Source organism: Simochromis diagramma, unplaced genomic scaffold (assembly GCF_900408965.1).
Source record: "Simochromis diagramma unplaced genomic scaffold, fSimDia1.1 OVJJ01000131.1, whole genome shotgun sequence".
In the NCBI taxonomy this organism is placed as follows: Eukaryota; Metazoa; Chordata; class Actinopteri; order Cichliformes; family Cichlidae; genus Simochromis; species Simochromis diagramma.
Genome location: NW_024387200.1, coordinates 5,882,581 through 5,901,211, shown reverse-complemented (window position 1 = coordinate 5,901,211; position 18,631 = coordinate 5,882,581). Strand labels below are relative to the sequence as shown.

Sequence of the window (18,631 nt, the reverse complement as noted above, 5' to 3'; positions counted from 1 at the left end):
TAAATTACGCTAAAATAGACATGAAAATAAAAATAAGAATTAAAAGTGCTAAGTAGATAGATATATACATGAGTGCAGGTGGTGATCAGTGCCAAACATGGAATGATGCAGTGAACACAGCGTAGGGTCATGTGTTAGTGGTGGGAACAGTCATATGGTTATTGTTCATGTGTCCAACAGCAGAGGGGAAGAAACTGTTCTTATGGCGAGAGGTTCTGGTGCGAATGGACCGGAGCCTCCTGCCTGAGGGGAGCAGGTCAAACAGACTGTGTGTTGTGAAGTGTGTTGTGGGGTTTTGTTGACTTGGATGATAAGCAGTCTTCCATTTAATCCATACAAAGACAGCAGACTCCAGTTTGCTTGGAATTTCAGCAAGATAATTTTTTTCCCCCTGCATTGTTTTAAGTGAAGGTGTGGAAAGCGGCAGGAAGCATGCTGAAGTTGCTGAACATTGCTTCATTTTTCTCAGCAATGCAGAGTCTGGCAAAAGAACTGTCAAAATCAATGTTTGATTTGAACATAATGGACTCCTCCTGCACCCAAATTTTTCTTCACCTACTGCCACCTACCTGTCAGCTGCCTCCGGCATCCCACAAGCTAACTAAGTCTGCGGATGCCATAAACAGCAGCGCCATAAAAGTAAAGGACTCCTTCATTCAGACTCAACATCCCCACTTCCCTCGGAATGCTGGAGGTGGGAATTGAAGGTCTCATGGAATGGAAGAATGAGAATCCAGATACAGGTTTTCTTGTGTCTGTAATGAGTTTTCTGTGAAGAGTGGCTCGAGCCTTAGAGATAGGGTGAGAAGTTCAGTCATTTGGCAGGGAATCAGAGTAGAACCACTAGTCCTCCACGTCTGATTAGGATGAGGTGTTCCAGGCATGTCGTACTGAAATGAAGCCCCAAGGTAGACTCAGGACACGCTGCAGAGATTATGTCTCTTGGCTGGCCCGGGAACACTCCTTGGGTTCCTGTGGATGAGAGCTGTAGGAGATGGTTGGGGAAAGGGAGCGCTGGGCTTCACTGCTTAAGCCGCTGCCCTGCGACCCATCCCTGGATAAGTGGTAGAAAATCAATGGTTGATGGGCTGATTCTCAGGTCATGAGGTCCATCTGCAAAATATTACAGCTCATCAGGATCCAGTGTGTTATTTTGTGGAATGCTGCAGTTTAGAATTAAAACTTGCCCTTCCTACTTGAGCTTCTGAGCAGCTGGTGATGTTATGGTCCTTGCACACTTTATTATTAGTATTTCAATCAGAATAGGTGTTGTTATGGTTCTGCACATTTTTCTGGTTTATGATAGGTGTCGGAATACAGTTTGTCTCCAACTATATTCTGCAAATGTGAATGTGTGATGCCAAGAGTTACACTGTCAGTAGGATTTTTAAGTAAATCTTTATAGCCAGTTTTATTTTGTTCTTAACATAATGTGGAGTAAAGTATTAACAGTCAGTCACTTTTAGCGAATGACAGGACCTTAACCTAGACACGTGTGTGTTTAAATCCGTGTGTGTGTATGATTGTGCACAGCCCTAGTCTAGAGTGTGACAGTGGAGAGGAGGACATACTGGGACATTCCTACCCATCCTCATCTATAAGGCAACAGTCCACTCTGCGCTCTAGCTCAGGAGAAGAGAGAGACTCTTTTGACGCTTCTCCAGATTTCAGTCGTACGCACTCCGACATCACGCACAAATCAACCAAGGTATACCCCTTCCCTTCTGGTTCACAAAACATTATCATAAGCTTGTATAAACTATGAATTAAAAATGTGTCTTATTAAGTCACCATAATATCCTCGACACAGTTTTTGTTCCATTTGAATATTTTCCTTGATTGTCTTCTGTTTTTTTTTTTTTTTAATTAATCATCAATTTTTCAGTAGGAAAAAATGAAAAACCCATGTCATACAGTGTATGCTAAGCATTACAAAAGAGACAGCTTTGCCTTACAATCTTTAGTAAATAAGCCCAGACTATAAACAGCTCAATAACATGGACGAAAGGGCAGAGTCTATTGGTCTGTTTGTCCTGCAGGTTTCTGATGCACTCTGATTTTGCTGTTCACAGGATTGAATCTGTGAACTTCTAATTACTGTTGTGATTTGTTTTCTCACCTAGAGCCCAGAGGAGGCTGAGGTCCGTCTTCGCTCCTACTCCTACTCCTCCCCTAAAGCAAAGCCGTCACGGCCACTGCTAAACCGCGATGCAACAATCACTGATTTGGAAGAAGGTGAGTGAACTTTGCCCCCTTTGCCCCGATAGTTCCCAAGAGGCAGCTGAATGGACAAATGTGCCACATGTTCAACAGTGGGAAGACCAGACAGGTGTCAGAAATCAGCCGAAGCTCCATGAAGTATATCTGTGTCAGCTTTGCTTCAGAATAGATCTGCTTGTGAGGGTGTTTGTAAGTAAAGGTCATGCTTTATCCTGTGTAGATGGAGCATTCAACAGCAGCGGTCGTTCTCTACTTCAGGCTTTATCTCTTTCTAAATCCCTCTCTCGTCTCAACCAAGTTAGTAAGTACAAGAAAGACGTCGAGCAACAGCTTGAATACTACGGGCTGGTCGGAAAAAAGCGTTTCAGTCTCTTTCTGGTGAACCATGGGGCAGGGCTGCACAATTAAAATTCATATCTGGTATCTATAAACTTTTTTATGACACACTGTAAAAAGTATATTTATGCAAAGCTGAAAAATCTGCAAGAGGAACTCGTGAGAAGCAAAATCATTTTACTACACTTTGTGTTGTAAAAGGATTTTTCCAGATGTTTTCACACAAACAAAAAACATGTTTGTCATTGTTGCATAAATTGTGCAGCTCTGCATCTTCTGTGGGATTTAATTTTTGGTACACTTACATGCACAGTTTTCTCTAAAACTAATTAAGATTTTTTTTTGTAATAAAATAGTAGTTCTCCTGCCTTATATAAAAAATGACTGAGCAAAAGAGGACTGGGGCATTGGAAGAATGAAGATCTCCTTTAGATCATCTAATAGCAGAATTGTTCCTGTCCTGAAGCTTTTGTTATTCTTCCATTTGGGTACATGTTGCATTTCTCCTCTTTGTTTTTTTTCCTTTTTCCATCGTTGCTATCATCTGGTTTTTCGAGGCAAGACTTGCTGCTGTGTTTGTTCTTTCTCTGTAGGGGTTTGCTGGCTCTAGACTCTTTCCATGATCTCTATATTAGTTTCTGACTCAATTTTAAATGGGGAAGATTTTTTAACCCTCTCTGCTGATTCACTTTGGATCTATGCACCGTATTGACATCTATGTCTGGCATACTGATATGCTTGTCCTTGTTGTCGATTACAGAGCAGAGAACATTCAACTTGACTGAGACACCCAGAGAAAAGAGGTAAAGCCAGTGTGTCATTTCATGAGCTCAGGCAAGAACCACTCAACTGTGTAGGGTCCTGCTCAGAGGTTCCTCCCTTTTTAGGCAACAGTGCTGACCAGTGATTAGTGATTGGTTTACATGGGGGTCTGTGCGTGTGTGTGTATGTGTTTTCCTAGCTTTAAACCTGTGGTTGGTGTCTAAGTGCACAGGATGTGACATGCTTCCTGTTGTGAGGCTGGGGCCAGCATATTCTCTGATTACAACCTCAAAATAACCCTGAGTAAACAGTAAAACTCAGGGCTTTCTTGTATGTCAGACCTCACAAACATTTTGCAAAATTCTAGGCCACATCAGTGATGTTGAAAGGGAAGCATGCACATACTGTAGTATTTATCTTGGATAGAGATTTTAACAGTTACTATGAATTAACATTTGCTTAACATTCCTGCTCTGTAACGCAGGGATTCCCAACCATTGTGTACAAGTGCTTCCCGGGGTAGCTAATCAAAGCTAAACAGTATGCAGAGCCAAAATACATGCAGAACTGATTAAAATAGATTTTAATCATTTATCTCAACAAGAAGTGAAAAGTGGTTAAAGTACAGTCGTGTGAAAAAGACTATGCAGTCTTCTGGAAAACGGAGTACATCCCATGTGCATTCTATAGCAGCAGTAACTTGAAGTGATAATTTTTTCTATGACTTTATCAGTTTTTCGCATTGTTGCAGAGGAATATTGACCTATTGAAGTTTGCAGTTATTTGTTTATGCACAGTTTTCTTAAGGTTCCACTTCAGCATTTCTTTGGGGTTGAAGTCTGGACTTTGACAGGGCCGTTGCAACACCTTGATTCTTTTCCTTTTCAGCAATCCTTTTTGTATATTAGCTGCTCTGCTTGGAATCACTGGGTCTCATTTACTAATATTTGTGTGGAAACTGTTACCCTGCACAAATAATTAGTTCCCACGCAAAAGTACTGTCACTTTAAAATGTATAATTTGGGTTTTTAGTTTCTCTGATCATTGCACAGCCTGACTTTGGGGAGAATTTGCTGAAGATTGTGACATTGTGTTGTGAGACACCTGACAAAACTTCTTTTATAGAGATGGTCACACTTGCTGATGATCAGTCCAACCAGGTCCTGCGCTATTTGATCATAAGTAGCTGCACCTGGCTGCTGCTTCTTCTTAATTTCTATGGAAGTATTAAGGATATAGTCTAAGGAGTTTGGGGAAAAAAAATAACTGGACTTTTTCACTTCAAATCCGAGAAGCTTCTTGCAAGGATGTACTCGCACTGAGTATTCTGCATAGACTTGTTTGGAAACCTTCTTTTTGACATGACTGTAGCTTGATTTTACAACAGGTAGCTGAAAATATGGCTGTTACAGTTTAAATCAGTAGCTAAAAAGCTCAAAATGATATCTAAACATAACTAGAAAGCAGATGAAAAAGTGAGCTAAAATTATGAATAAAGGGTTGAAAATTATTAGCTAAAAGTGTTGTCAGCTATATAAATTGTTTGCTAACAGTTTAAATAAATAGCCGAGATTATAAGATAGGCTCTTGGATAAATAAACACAATGAATAAACATTTGAAACTGGTCACTAAACATAATGGATAGCAGTTAAATGAAGTAGCTGCTATTTAAAGTAAATAGTTGAAATGGTACGCCGGTAGTTATGGAAAAATGGTTGAGATAGTTTGCTAATCTAGCCTACTAGTCCTCGTGATCCCATGTCATAGAAAATGTCCCTGGCTTATGTATGCCTGAATGGAAGATGAATGGGGTTAAGGTAATTGATAAGCTAAAAGTAGTCCTGGTCCAGGTTAAACTGAGGTCAAATGAACACATTTGTACGTGGTGCTGATGAGGGGCTCTTGTGTCCATCTGACAGGGCAAAAAAAAGGTTGGGGACCACTGTAGTAACATTGCTTGTTTTGATTTCATTTAATAAATGCTTCTATCCATATCCATTTTATCATCGATTTCATCTCATTGCCTCATAAATTCATCATGTGCTAATATATTTTGTTTTCTAACAACCATTGCTAACAGAGGAAACACTGTAGAAGATCATATTAGGCAATCAAATTATATTACACCGTTAGATTATTGTATTAGGATAAATTACATTTATATAACCACACCAACCTGATTAGACTCACCAACTGTTTTTGTCCTTTACGATATCAGAATCCATCTGATTTAACTACCACTGCCCAAAAAGCGCTGGTTAATATTTCAATGTTCAACTAAAAATAGCAGATAATACAAACACCAGTGTAACTCTTCATTGCAAAACCTGTAATTATCTTAATTTTCCATTCCCACACTGTTCTAGGAATGACTTGTAGACTTTAGAATATTATTGCCATTTTGAGTTACCTGATGAGAAGAGACACAACAACTTGGCCTGAGGTGCTTTATATCCATGCAGGGTTTTGGGTTTCCGTAAGCGGGCCCAGTCAGCAGAGGAGGAGAGCAGCGCACCACTCGAACACCTCACCCTCACAGAGTTCCTCAAAGAGTATGTTAATCACCTAAATGGCCTCACATGTGCATGTGTGGCTTAAGTCATTTTAACCCCGCTGTGCGACCGTTCCCAAGCTCACCCATTAACCATGTAGGTTTTTTCCCAGCTGCATCTGATGATGTAGGAATCTGCAGAAGCAGATTATATTAACACTTCTTATGACGGGTGGCTGCTGTAGGTTTGATGTGATAATGCATGGTTGTTGTTTTTTTACGTTCTGTCATTGTTGCCTTTCACCTAGAATGCCCAATGTAACTAGCATAACTCGCTGAAAATAGATGACACGTATTAATTGCATTTTGGCAAGGTCATACTATAAATAGCATGCACTAGAGTCCATAGTGACTTCCAAGCATGCCGAGCATGTTGTGAAGAGTAATAATCCGTAGACTAGGGGTCCTGGAAGACTGTCTGGACATTCTTTCATTCCAGCATGATACCAGTGTACCTTATTATGCTCTCTTTAGTCTATTAAACTACTAAAATTATGATGTGTTTTTGTTAGTGTGTGCATGTTGGATGGTAGTACTGCAGTGAGGAGTTGTAATGACCTCTGACTAAAGCATTTACACTAAAACAGGATCGAGGATGAGGACTGGGATAAATACATAATCCCATCTAAGGTCGAGTCAGAGAAGTACAAAGTCAGCCGGACCTTCAGCTTCCTCAAGAGCAGGATGTCGAGCACTCGCAGCAAGACTAAGGTGAGACAGTGCAGTGGACTTTCTAATTCATGCTGGCTGTGATTTCAGATCTACTCAAATGTCATTAAAAATGCCTACAGTTAAAGGTTACGATTAAAAAAAAAACCACACACACACACACGGCTTAAAGGCTTCTAAAAGCAGTGCAGTAAAAGTTTAACACATCTCAGACATGCCAGGTCGGAATTCTTGTGCTGGGGGGGCCATTGTCTGAGCACAAGCCTTTATTTGGTGAAGCAGAAAATTCTCTCTCTCTTCAGGTCTTAGCAACAAGACACAGTGAAAATATTCTCTTACATAACATGTAGACCCCCGCTCCACACACACACACAGCATGGGGAACCAAAACACATTCTGTGCTGCACTCCTAATCTTGTGAACATATGTGCTTGTCTTTAAGGATGTGCATGTCTTTAACGACAGTGTTTCCCTATATTTACGGAAACACAATGCACATGAAGACTCAGAAAACAAACACATTTTCTAGACCTCCTTGCAAAGTTTCAAAAGATAATAAACATTCTTCTATCGCAGCATACACTGAGGACACCCCCCTCCCCTCCATCCCAGTGCCCCCTAATGATAAAGCACCATAACAGCAGCAGTCCCAATGGACCTTAACAAAGTAAACAAAAAGGCTCACTCAGAGGCCCCTTTATCTCAACTAACTTCACTTTAACAGGTGTTTTTCAGCAAGAAGATGGCCGCTTTAAGCCTCTTTTTTTGCCTGCTGCAATGAGTCATATTATTTCTACTCTCCTGCTTTGCATGTTATTATGGCATTATCTGCAATAACTGTCAGCTGAATGAGCACATTTAAAAAATATCTATCATTTGCCTCTCAGGTGAAGGGTAAAGAGGTGAAGGAGGGAAAGGAGAAGTCAGTCACTCCTAATGGTCATCAGTTTGTTCCTGTGTCTCCATCTGGTCCTGCTCTTTGTGTGGCCTGTGATAAGTCTGTTTCTGGGAAGGAGCTGTTGCAGTGCTCCAGTAAGTATTACACTGTCAGTGCTGATGTTGTTTTATGTCCTGTGGTGGCTGAACTGTTTTGGATTTGTTTAAATCTCTTTGCACGTGCTGCTGTGATGTTTTGTTCAGTATAAGACATGAAGTCATTTTTTTTTTTTTTCTTTCATAAAGTCAACATTTCTAGTGACAAACAACAGTTTGTCTGCCATCTGGATACTGGATTCACATATGTTGTAATAACTCAGTTCATGGAATTAACTGACATTTTATATGTGCTTGTCTGCAGACTGTTTACTGAATGTTCATAAGAACTGTCGGGAGTCTGTTGCAGCCTGTGCAAAGGTAATCATTAACACAATGCACCTCGTTTGCGCTCAGAGCAAATAAGCAAGATTATTGATTTAAAAATAGTTTTACAAAAGAAAAAAGTCAAGCCAGAGAGCTTCACAAATGTAAAAAAAAGAAACAGCTGCTGGTGACAGACTGCTTCATGTTTGATGTGCTGTTTTAACATAGTTAACAATGTTGTTATTTTATATTTGGCAGAATATAAAGTCCTACCTCTTTTCTTTTTTTTTTTTTTTAAATGTCGCATGTTTTCATTTGTCAGCTGACTTCTTGGGGACAAAGTCTTTGTCCGTTTCTGTATGGCTTACACAGTCAGCCAGGGATGAAGTCAGTTTTACAAAAATAGGTCAGGCACTTTCAGTTAGCACTAGTCAGCCTGTATAAATAGATGAGAAAGAAAAGGTTTGCTATGTTATAGATGGTGTTATGGAAACTGTAGGCTCTGACATTACTAAAGCTTGACCTACACTCTGGATTGTAAGTACAGCTTTTCTTCTGCTGCATCAGGTGTTAACTTGTAAACTATCCATCACTGTAGTGACCCTTTATTACCTGAACAGACCAGAATGCTGTAGAAAGAGATTTTATGCCCTATGCATTAAACAACACATTCATTTACTTTTACATCTAGCAAACACGTTTGGTATGTAAAACACGTGTCTATACTGGTTGTTTTGCGTTCATTATTTACATCTGTGTTCAATGTCAGCTAGCAGAATGGTGTCAAACCACTGCCCACATGTGCACACAAACTCTCCTAAAAACATTGTTGTGTAGCACTATTTGGACCCAAAATCCACAGATTGCATTTAAGTACATGCTAGCTAAACCAGAAATCTGTCACTCAGTCTGTTACTGTGTTGTAGCTAGTTATCTAGTTTTAATCATTCCCTTTGTGTTTTCCTGTGTCTCTTATCACCCCTGTTTTTGTTGTCTAAAGAGGGCAAAATGCAAGAAAAGAAGGAAAACAAAGAAAAAGTAGTCAGTGACTTTAGTAAACACGAGCAGAGTGAAAGTGGGTACTTTTTTCCACAGGAAGAGTAAATTCCTGGACATGGTGACAAAGGAACTCCGGGAATGTGTTGATATCACAAATTAGTCATGCATAACTACAATATCTCCCAGCATGTTTCTCTTTAACTGATTCCAGTTTTGACTAAATTTGTTGTGATTACAACCACATCCTCCTGTTATTCAAAGCAAAAACACACAGATTTACAACTTTTGATGGCGATATGATTATATATTTCCAGAAACTGCAAGACAGGAATGCATTGCTGATGAAGAGCAAGGCCTTTTCTCTCCCGCAGAGTGAGTGCCCCCACTGCTCCTCCCTTTGTCTTTGATTCATTTAGTTTTCACCTGTCCTCCCTTGTCCTGTAGTAGATAAGTAAGCCATTGCTCTTCACCCCTCGTCATTCCTCTTCTGTTGTTTTTCTTTCCTGTTTAAAAAAAAAAGAAAAAGTTAAATTTTAATCTACCTCAGTGGGGGATCTGGTCTGGATTGTGTTTACGTGTGCATGAGAACACGGGTTGAGTGCTCTATTTGCACTAACATGATCATTTTATTTCTTCAGTTTAAGCTTTCTGTCTTCTTTGAGTGCTTGGTATTAGACAGAGGTGTCAACATCTGCAATGTATTGTCACAACTGTAATCAAACTGCAGTTAAACAGTGAAAGATTATAACAGTTTAATGATCCTGTAAATTTTATAGCAGTGACTACATAGATATAAACAAAACATCTGAATCCTAAACAAACACGCAATATTTATTTGTAGAGTGGGAAAGCTTCCAGTGTATGACGTATTTCTCCTCCTTTTGATCTTCCTTTTTAGACCCTGTCAAAGAAAACCCACCATCCTCCATTTTCTCTTCTTCTTCCTGCCCGTCCTCTTCGCTTCCAACAATGAACAGAGAAAAAAAAGAAACAGTCGCACCGCTTACTAAAAGCCTCTCTATCTCTGCAGACAGCAGGTAGGCTGGTTATGATCTGGGAAAAGAAAAATATTACCACCGGTATGAAAAAAGCATTAAGAATGAATGAACTGCATTAATTTTGTCTTTTAATTCAATTTGTTTACTTTTAAATGTGACCTATTATGCTTATTTCCAGCTCCATGTTTTTACTCTCATATTCTTTTAGAGATGTTTTCCATGATTTATAGGTTCATCCATAGTTCATCCACCGTCTGAAACAAGCCATTGTAGCTTCCCCTCCCTTTAAGCCAGTTTTCTTCTGCTTGGCTGGCCCTGACAAACAGAAGGTCTGAACAACAGGTTGATAGGGATTCTGTACTCCCAGTACTCCCAGTGGTCATCTATCTGAGATGACCACATTGGGGATACTCCCTTATGTTGATGTCACACAGATCCAGGAGTAGAAAAAACATGTGGAAATTAAAAAAAAAAAAAAAATTCTTCTGTGCCCTACGACAGCTGGGATAGGCTCCAGCGCCCCCCGCGACCCTGAAAAGGATAAACTGAAGCGGATGGATGGATGGACAAAATTGAGACTTCCAAAAACCAGACTCTATTTTAGTATGCCTAAAAATAAATGAAACCTAGATTTTCACACAGGCTCTTCTGACCTGGCTCTCTTTCCCTCAGACGGCTGAGCGACTCAGTAGGTGCGGACTCTGAGTGTGCTGCTCCAACTTGCACTATTAGCTCACTGTCTGATGACGGGACACCAGTCACAACGACTCCCCCAGCTATCGACCTGCCAATCACCACACAAGGTGAGGAAGAACAGAGAGGCTTGTTACATGCATCAGTTGTAATAGTGATCCAGAAATAAGACGCTATTCATCGCTTTTATTCACGTAGATACTGTTGATGCTCCTTTACTGAGCGACCTGTCCGCTGACCTGCTGGGACTTGAAGCAGAGTCATGGAGTCTTGCAATCACTGCTGAATTTTGTAGGCAACACGACAGACACACAATCAAACGCCAGGATGTTATTTATGGTGAGAAAATCCAGCCGGCCTGGAATTAACAATAAATTAACAATACTGTTTTAATATTTTATATAAAAGCCCTGTATACTGTACAACCAGCATCTGTAATCATATAGCTGATTATGTTGGATTCTGTGGGCTGAGTGAAAAGCTAACTTTTTTGCAGTTTCCAAAGAAATGTGTTTCATTATTACTTGTACCACCAGTGTTGTCAACCTTTGTGTGTTAACATATCAAAATCCTGTGAAGCGCAGATGGTTTATTTTCAGCCTGTGAGAAACCTTTGCCAAACTAAACATTGCATCTACAGTTTGAAACATAAACCCTGCCAGATATTTCAGTATCCGTTACCCAGTTTGGCTGTCCTCTTTCAGAGCTGATGCAGACCGAGCTGCACCATATCCAGACCCTAACGGTCATGTCGGAGGTGTTCAGGAGAGGCATGCTGGAGGAGCTGCAGCTGGATTGGGACTGTGTGGCCCGGATTTTCCCCTGTTTGGATCCCCTGCTGGTCTTCCACAGGAACCTCTTCAGAGCTCTGCAGGAACGCAGACAGGCTGAAACCCAAACAGAGAACTCCCAAAATTACATCATCCACAGGATTGGAGATATACTGCTTCAGCAGGTTAGTTGATATTTAGTTATGTAAAATAAATATACTCAGATGGACATCTGTGCTCAGCATCTTGTCTCTCTCAGTTCTCAGATGAAAATGCTGAGAAGATGAAAAACTTGTATGGAGAGTTCTGCAGTCACCACATCGAAGCTGTCAACGTCTTCAAAGAGCTACAGCAACAGAACAAGAAACTTCAAAACTTTGTCAGGGTAAGCCCCTGAATCCAGATCCACTGTTTTTTTTTTTTTCCAATTAGTTATATTACAGTTAAATATTTTGAGCAGCTAAAATTCTTTGTCTCTCACAGCAACAGAGCAATAACTCGCTGGTCAGACGAAGAGAGGTCCCAGAATTTATCCTGCTTGTAACTCAGCGCATCACCAAGTACCCAGTGCTGCTGGAGAGGATATTACAGTATACCAAGGGTGGGTCTACTCTACTGTGACTTGTGCAAAACTGCAGATATGCAAATGTTAAGTCTGTTGCATATTTGTTGAAAGGAGAAGAACAAATGAAAAGCAAGAGGAAGTTTTAGTGATTGCATAACAAAATGTTGGCCTAAAAGTTTAGCATTTTAAACCACGTCTTAAAAAATTATTGATTTAAAGACCTAAAACGGAAATATTTTTTTAATACATTTTAATGCTGCTTATTTGTCTGTTATCAGTTAAGAGATCATAACAAAAAGCTGCATTATTGAAAAGCTGTTTTCCAAATTGGATTATTCATATGACCTCTGGCTATTGTTTCTGTTCGTAGAGGGAAGTATAGAACACTCTGACCTGTCAACTGCCCTGGCTCAGATCCGTGATGTTGTTACAGCAGTGGACCTGACTGTAAATAAATATGAGAAGTTTCAGGAGCTTCAGGAAGTGCTGGCCCGGCTGGAGAACAAAAGCTTTGCCAAGCTTAAGAATGGCAAGGTGTTTCGCAAACAGGACCTGCACAGCAAACATAGGGATCTGCAGCACAAAGGGCTGGTCTACTGGAAAACAGCCACAGGACGTCTGAAAGGTGGATATGAAATCATATCGGGATCTATGATGTGTTGTTTATTTAGGTTTTAGACAATCAAACTATTTGTGTCCACACTTCTCTTTTCAGATACGTTGGCTCTTTTGCTCACTGACATTCTAGTTTTCCTGCAAGAGAAAGATCAGCGCTTCATATTTGCTGCTGTGGTAAATATCAACCCCTCCCCCTGGAAAAAAAAGAAATCTTTTAAATCAAAGAAACTAGATTCAACTGTCTGTCCATGTGTCTCTTTCTATTAACCAATCTGGTTCAACCTACAGGACCAGAAGCCTCCAGTAATCCCTCTACAAAAGCTCATCGTCAGAGAAGTTGCCAATGAAGAGAGAGGGATGTTTCTCATCTCTGCATCCTCAGCGGGGCCAGAGATGTATGAAGTTCATACCACCAGCAGAGAGGAGAGGAATGCATGGATGAGACACATTCGACAAGCTGTAGAGAGGTACGTGTAAACACATGTGATTCAAGTCAAACCTAGAGTGTTTGTGCGGCTTAGACGCCGTGTGTAGGTCCGGTTAATGTGTGTTAACGATTGTCACAAATTACTAGCTGCCCTGAGGAAGAGGAGGAAGATGAGCGAAGTGCTGAGACCGAGGAAGCCAGGCAAGCTGCAGAAATGAGAATTCAGAAGATCACCAAGTTCCAAGGTAAAAAAGGAAAGTGTGTTTGAGACCAGAAGATTACTTTAGAGTTTATTTGTTCATATCACAGAGAGTTTGTGCAGTTATGAAGCACAACAAGACCCATTCCTCGTAATCTTTTCGTTCATTTTGTGTAGAAACGCTGTTGGGTCAAGACCAACGAATCTGCAACAGCCTGGAGGAGAAGTTACAGCTTTATGCTGAGCTTACAGAATTAACCCTCCAGTCACCAGAACCTGTACCACATCGCCACCTGCTGGTAGAATCAGTACCGTACACCGACAGTGAGACACCAAGACAGGCCTCTTCACTGCTCACAGCTGCACTCAGAGAAGGTATGAAAGGTCGAGTGTGGCAGCAATTTTTGATTTTGGAGAGCATTCTAAATAAAGAAATGTTCTTGGGAAATAATATTTTAATGTTGCAATATAAGTTTAGTTGATTTCTTATAACGAAAATATTCGTTTTAACAAGTATATTAATTAGTATTACAAACTTGAATAAATTAGCAAATTATAAAAAAGTCTATATATCGCACGCTAATGTAGGAAACAACAAATAAATTGAAATAAAAGTGTTGCAAAACACTAAGTTTTGACCAAAATTTGCCTTTCCTCCAGCTGAAAACCTGATCACCATTCTCCAGGCTCGTGAGGGCATCGCTGTGCAGAGTCAGAGCTCTCCTGTCCGAGGCCCTGAGTGCTGCAGTTATAACAGCCACGGCAGCAGCATTCAGGAGTCTCCCTCTGAGCGTGAGTCACTGGCAGACACTGCAGCATTACATTTTCTGGGATATGTGTCACACTGCAGCTGATGTGTCAGTGTCTACTGTAATGTCTACTGTAATTTCTTGACCACATTGCATATATGCAAGCTGTCACATCTCCTTCCCTTGTCCCTACAGCGGATTATCTGAGCACGCTAAGCATGAGCTCCACCTCTCTTGGATCTGACAGTGAATTAGCCGGGATGGACAATTCGTTGTGGAGCTCCGCTGTTGAGCTGAGAAAAGGAGATAACAAAGGGACACTGGTGAAGGTTCAACCTCTTTAGTCCCCCCATGAACAGTGTTTGTTGATGGATTAATATACATTACTGTTTCACTGTACTGACCCGTTTTCTGTAGGTGGCAGAGAGTGTCCAGAGCCTGACCCAACTTCTGTACAGTCTACAGGTGAGAGGAACAAATATTTTACCTAACTGATTGAAAGACTATATGTTTTATGTGATATAAGAATAAAACAGTTCAGCTAAAATACTTGTTACATGTTAACTCAGTGAGAAATAAATCTCTTAGGAACTTTTACTGGTTTCTTTTGGTAAATAGTGAATTTGTAATCTGCCATAACTTACATTTTCAGACTCTAAAATAAAGAGGTATTTAAAAGGTTGTAGATAGATATAGATAAGGGATTTCAAAGACTGTGCATCTAATAAAGCCTTAATACAGTCCCGATCAAAAGTTTAACACCACTTGAAAAATTGCAGAAATTCATATTTTGCATGGTTGGATCTTAACAAGGTTCCAAGTCGAGCTTGAACGTGCAACAAGAAGAAATGAGAGTGAGACAAAACACTTTTTGCGCATGCAATTTATTGAAAACAATGCTTAAACTGAAATAGGCTGTTTTACAGCTGATCAAAGTTTTAGGACCACATGACTTTTAAAGGCCAAATTCTGCCAGGTAGTCACACTGTCGTGACGTTTGTTTGCAAAGGCAAAAAAGATTCCCTTTCTGAATGTGGTTGGGTTGTTGAACTGCATAAGCGGGGTCCATTGCTACTGAGGTGGGACGGAGTAAGACAGTCATGTGGAATTTTTAAAATGAGGGTTATGGAACAAAAAAGTCCAGTGGAAGACCCCCCAAAAATTTCACCAGCACTGAGCTGGAGGATCCAATTGGCTGTCCGTCAAGACACTGGACAATCCTTGAAATTAAGCCCATTCCTGGTGCCGACTCCAGCCCCATAACCGTGAGACGGCATCTGAGGTAGAGGCGTGGTCCTACCTCTGTAAAGCTGTAAAACCTGTTTGAGTTTAAGCGTTCTTTTTAATAAATCGCATGCTCATAAAAATGCTTTGTCTCACACCCATTTCTTCTTTTTGCATGTTTAAGCGCTACTTGGAACCTTGTTAAGATCCAACCATGCAAATATGATTTTTTTGCCATTTTTTAAGTGGTCTTAAACTTTTCATCAGGACTGTATGATGATGCTTATGTTACATTTAGTAACTGGAGTGTGATTAGTTGTCTCCTTATGTTTGCAGGCAGCTGTGACCCTCCAGGACAGCTGCTATGAAGTCCACCAGCTCCTTCTTCAGGAGGGAGAAGGACCTCAGCTCCGAACCCTCGCCTCCCTTCAAAGCAGCCTGGTATCAGTCACATCATACCCACTGAAAGCATTTTCTCAATGTAAAACCTTACACGTTTTGAGGAAGCTGAGATTTTAGAGTTATGTCAACACATATATTGTTGTCCAGGAGCAGGAGAAGCAGAGGAGTGTTGAGAAGAAAAAAGAGGAAGTGGAAAAGAAGGGTTTAGAGAGGAAGAAAGAAGAGGTGGATGAGGTGCAGAAACTCCAGGTGAAGCTGAAACAAGAGCAACAACGTTGGGACAAAGAATGTCTGGCCAGAGAGAAACAACAGGTTAGCTTCATGCTCGTGTTCTTTAAAATTGATTTTATGTTTCTCAGTCACTTGTCTTTCCAGTCTCTCTGTCTTTGTTTCATAATAGTTTGGTGGGGCACAAAAAAGCTCGGTTTAGTTATGAGTCTACGCCAATGACTGCAGAAAACAGTCATTGGTCTACGCCCATTTCTTTGATCTTTACCAGGTTATAAATAGATCACATTTAATTAAAGCAAACAAAAGCAAACTGCAGTGCTAGATGAGACACTAGACTCTTGATAAATAAAATACATTTTACATTTTCTATAATTACTTCAAATTCCAGTAACAAAAACCGGAAACATGTCATATACGATCAAAATGTGTGACCTGTGAATTTCTTTTTCAAGATAAGATATTTTTAAACATGTGTTGTAACCTCATTTTCATAGCTGCATGTCCATCTGCCATTTTCTGTTATCTTATTCAATTTCCTGTGCTGCTGTTGCCATGGTTATATTTTACTAAGTGCTAATATAGAACAGGTCAAAAAGGCTGTTACCTGCTTTCAAAACCTCAACTTAAAACCCAAGTTGTGGTTAAAGTGCTTAAGTTTCAAATATAGTATTAATCTTTAGACCTAAGCAATGTATGAGGTCTGTTACAACAGTAGAATAATAAGCCTTGCATGCTTACAGAGTGAACAGGAGACTTTGCTGGAGCAGCGGGAGCAGCAGTGTCTTCTGGAAGCTGAGCGGCTGCGCTGTGAGCGTGAGGAGCTGGAGGCCCAGCTGCTGGAGTACCAGCAAAATCTGGACAGACTGAGGGAGGGTCAGAGGAGTGTAGAGAGGGAGAAGGAGAAGATCGAAGCGCAACAGAGACTGCTCCAGAGCTGGAGACATAGCCGCCAGAGCAGCCTGCCTGTTATGATTCCACTGGGTGAATACAAGGTAATTCAGGAAGCGGGAGATGATACGGGAAAGTGCATTAATGCAGGGGATAAAAGTACAGAAAGATTCATGTAACAAAATAGATAAATACATAAATAAATGAAAACAAAACTAGGAACGATAGAAAAAATAAAGCCAAAAGAATTTGTCACCTCTCCTTCTATTTCATGTCATTTTGATGTCCTAGGGGTCTACCCACAGCCGCTCAGGGAGCCTGGATGGCAACTGTTCAGTGTACAAGAATGAGGCAGCTTTGCTCACCTCACTCCAACAGAACCACCTCCACCAGCCCACCAACAACAACCAGCACCAGCATCCTCTCTCCATGCCAAGAAAAAACCACGAAGACCCCCTGCACAGTTCCACCTATTCGACCAACCTCGGCCTCAGTGCCAGCCTCTACAACAGCCTCAACACCCTGCTGAGCCAGACACACAGCAAACAGCCGCTGGATGGCATGACATACCCGAGCTACAGTAACAGTCATGGCTGTCCTCAGGCCCTGAATGACTCCATCCACCCCTTTGGCAGCAGGATCACTACACATTCACAGGAGACCAACACTTGTAAGACTACTTACTATATATAAAGCATGGTAGAAAGTGCATGCCTTTTTAAATCAGTATTGTACATATTGTGCTTTTTCCAGCCCTCATAAACAACATCTTTGTCTTGACAGTTGAAAGTGATTCTTTTGACTTCCTGCAGTGGGTGTCTGGACCCACACAGGGACGTGGACACACACTGGACCCTATTTTGTCTTATGTTTTCTTTGTTTCAAACTGGATGATCTGTGGCACTGTATGTGTCTCATTTGACATTGCCTTGCTCTGTAGCTCTATTAAACCTCATGTTCCTGCGAGGTGCTGTGATATTATTAACCCATCCACTGCTGTGCATTTCTCTGCTTATTTCAATCAGAACTCTTGAATTCCTAAGTCTGTGTCTTTAGATACAGAGAAGCTCCGCTCCTGGATGATGCTGTGGCCTTATTAAGAAGCAGAGACCCCAAAACTAAATCTGAGCCCTGGCTAAATGAAACAACTCATGCCTGTCAGATGTGAATGCCAAAAAGCTGAAGGAAAGTGGGGAAAAAAGGACATGCCTAAAAGCTGCTTTTGACACAGTGAATTATAGTATTTTAAATATTGATTCCCACATTTCTCAAAGAACGTTTTGTGTTAGAACTTGATTTCAGATCTTCCTCTGCTCCTTTGTCTTGTGGGGTTCCGCAGGGCTCGATACTTTAGAAAGCAGAAAATTGCTTTCAATTGTTATGCAGATGATACTCAGATTTATGTGCCCCTAAAACAAAAGGATGTCTACTCCATACAACATGCGACCGTGGCTCAGGGGATTGGGAAGCTCATCTGTAACCTGAAGGTTGCTGGTTCGATCCCTCTGCTCTCTCTGTCCTGGTCGTTGTGTCCTCGGGCAAGACACTTTACCCTACCTTACCTTACCCTATATGGCAGCCTCGCTTCTGTCATTCTGCCCCAGGGCAGCTGTGGCTACAACTATAGCTGCCTCCACCAGTCTGGAGTGAATGAATAGTGGAATTGTAAAGCGCTTTGGGTGCCTAGAAAAGCGCTATATAAATGCAATCCATTATTGTCATACAAACAGCTAAGTGCTTTGAGGAATCAAATGAGTAGATGGCGCTAAACTTCCTAAATTTTAACGAGAATAAGACAGAAGTTGTGTTTGGGCCTTGTATCACTGGTGGGCCTTTTCCTATCGACATAAGCCAGCTGGCACAGTACATAAAGCCCGCTGGCACAGCCTTGGGTTTTAGGATGGACAATCAGATCGGTGCACTGGGATAATCCAGCTTCTTTTAGCTGAAACAGCTGGTTAAAATGAAAAACATTCTGTCAAAAGATCACTTTGAAACAGTAATCCATGGCTTCATTATGTTTGTGTCCT

The 18,631-nt window shown here is 40.9% G+C and overlaps 1 protein-coding gene across 3 annotated transcripts in view; it reads left to right on the top strand.

The window, feature by feature from the left end:
- The window catches only part of LOC120745470 (rho guanine nucleotide exchange factor 28-like), a 41,193-nt gene that overhangs the window by 21,180 nt on the left and 1,382 nt on the right, over nucleotides 1–18,631 (top strand). Inside the window, exons 14-40 of one of the 3 annotated variants that reach the window (XM_040050362.1) lie at nucleotides 1,534–1,708; nucleotides 2,124–2,235; nucleotides 2,441–2,521; nucleotides 3,317–3,359; nucleotides 5,782–5,871; nucleotides 6,458–6,581; nucleotides 7,427–7,571; nucleotides 7,837–7,892; nucleotides 9,152–9,209; nucleotides 9,736–9,874; nucleotides 10,508–10,638; nucleotides 10,727–10,867; nucleotides 11,233–11,483; nucleotides 11,558–11,683; nucleotides 11,782–11,899; nucleotides 12,234–12,488; nucleotides 12,579–12,655; nucleotides 12,770–12,948; nucleotides 13,056–13,153; nucleotides 13,285–13,482; nucleotides 13,768–13,899; nucleotides 14,052–14,185; nucleotides 14,274–14,321; nucleotides 15,417–15,521; nucleotides 15,630–15,794; nucleotides 16,454–16,705; nucleotides 16,893–17,271. In XM_040050362.1, the coding sequence (XP_039906296.1) occupies nucleotides 1,534–1,708; nucleotides 2,124–2,235; nucleotides 2,441–2,521; nucleotides 3,317–3,359; nucleotides 5,782–5,871; nucleotides 6,458–6,581; nucleotides 7,427–7,571; nucleotides 7,837–7,892; nucleotides 9,152–9,209; nucleotides 9,736–9,874; nucleotides 10,508–10,638; nucleotides 10,727–10,867; nucleotides 11,233–11,483; nucleotides 11,558–11,683; nucleotides 11,782–11,899; nucleotides 12,234–12,488; nucleotides 12,579–12,655; nucleotides 12,770–12,948; nucleotides 13,056–13,153; nucleotides 13,285–13,482; nucleotides 13,768–13,899; nucleotides 14,052–14,185; nucleotides 14,274–14,321; nucleotides 15,417–15,521; nucleotides 15,630–15,794; nucleotides 16,454–16,705; nucleotides 16,893–17,271 (3,812 nt within the window). The remainder of the gene's footprint in view (nucleotides 1–1,533; nucleotides 1,709–2,123; nucleotides 2,236–2,440; nucleotides 2,522–3,316; nucleotides 3,360–5,781; nucleotides 5,872–6,457; nucleotides 6,582–7,426; nucleotides 7,572–7,836; nucleotides 7,893–9,151; nucleotides 9,210–9,735; nucleotides 9,875–10,507; nucleotides 10,639–10,726; nucleotides 10,868–11,232; nucleotides 11,484–11,557; nucleotides 11,684–11,781; nucleotides 11,900–12,233; nucleotides 12,489–12,578; nucleotides 12,656–12,769; nucleotides 12,949–13,055; nucleotides 13,154–13,284; nucleotides 13,483–13,767; nucleotides 13,900–14,051; nucleotides 14,186–14,273; nucleotides 14,322–15,416; nucleotides 15,522–15,629; nucleotides 15,795–16,453; nucleotides 16,706–16,892; nucleotides 17,272–18,631) is intronic. The other 2 variants (XM_040050363.1, XM_040050364.1) reach the window with 2 other exon arrangements.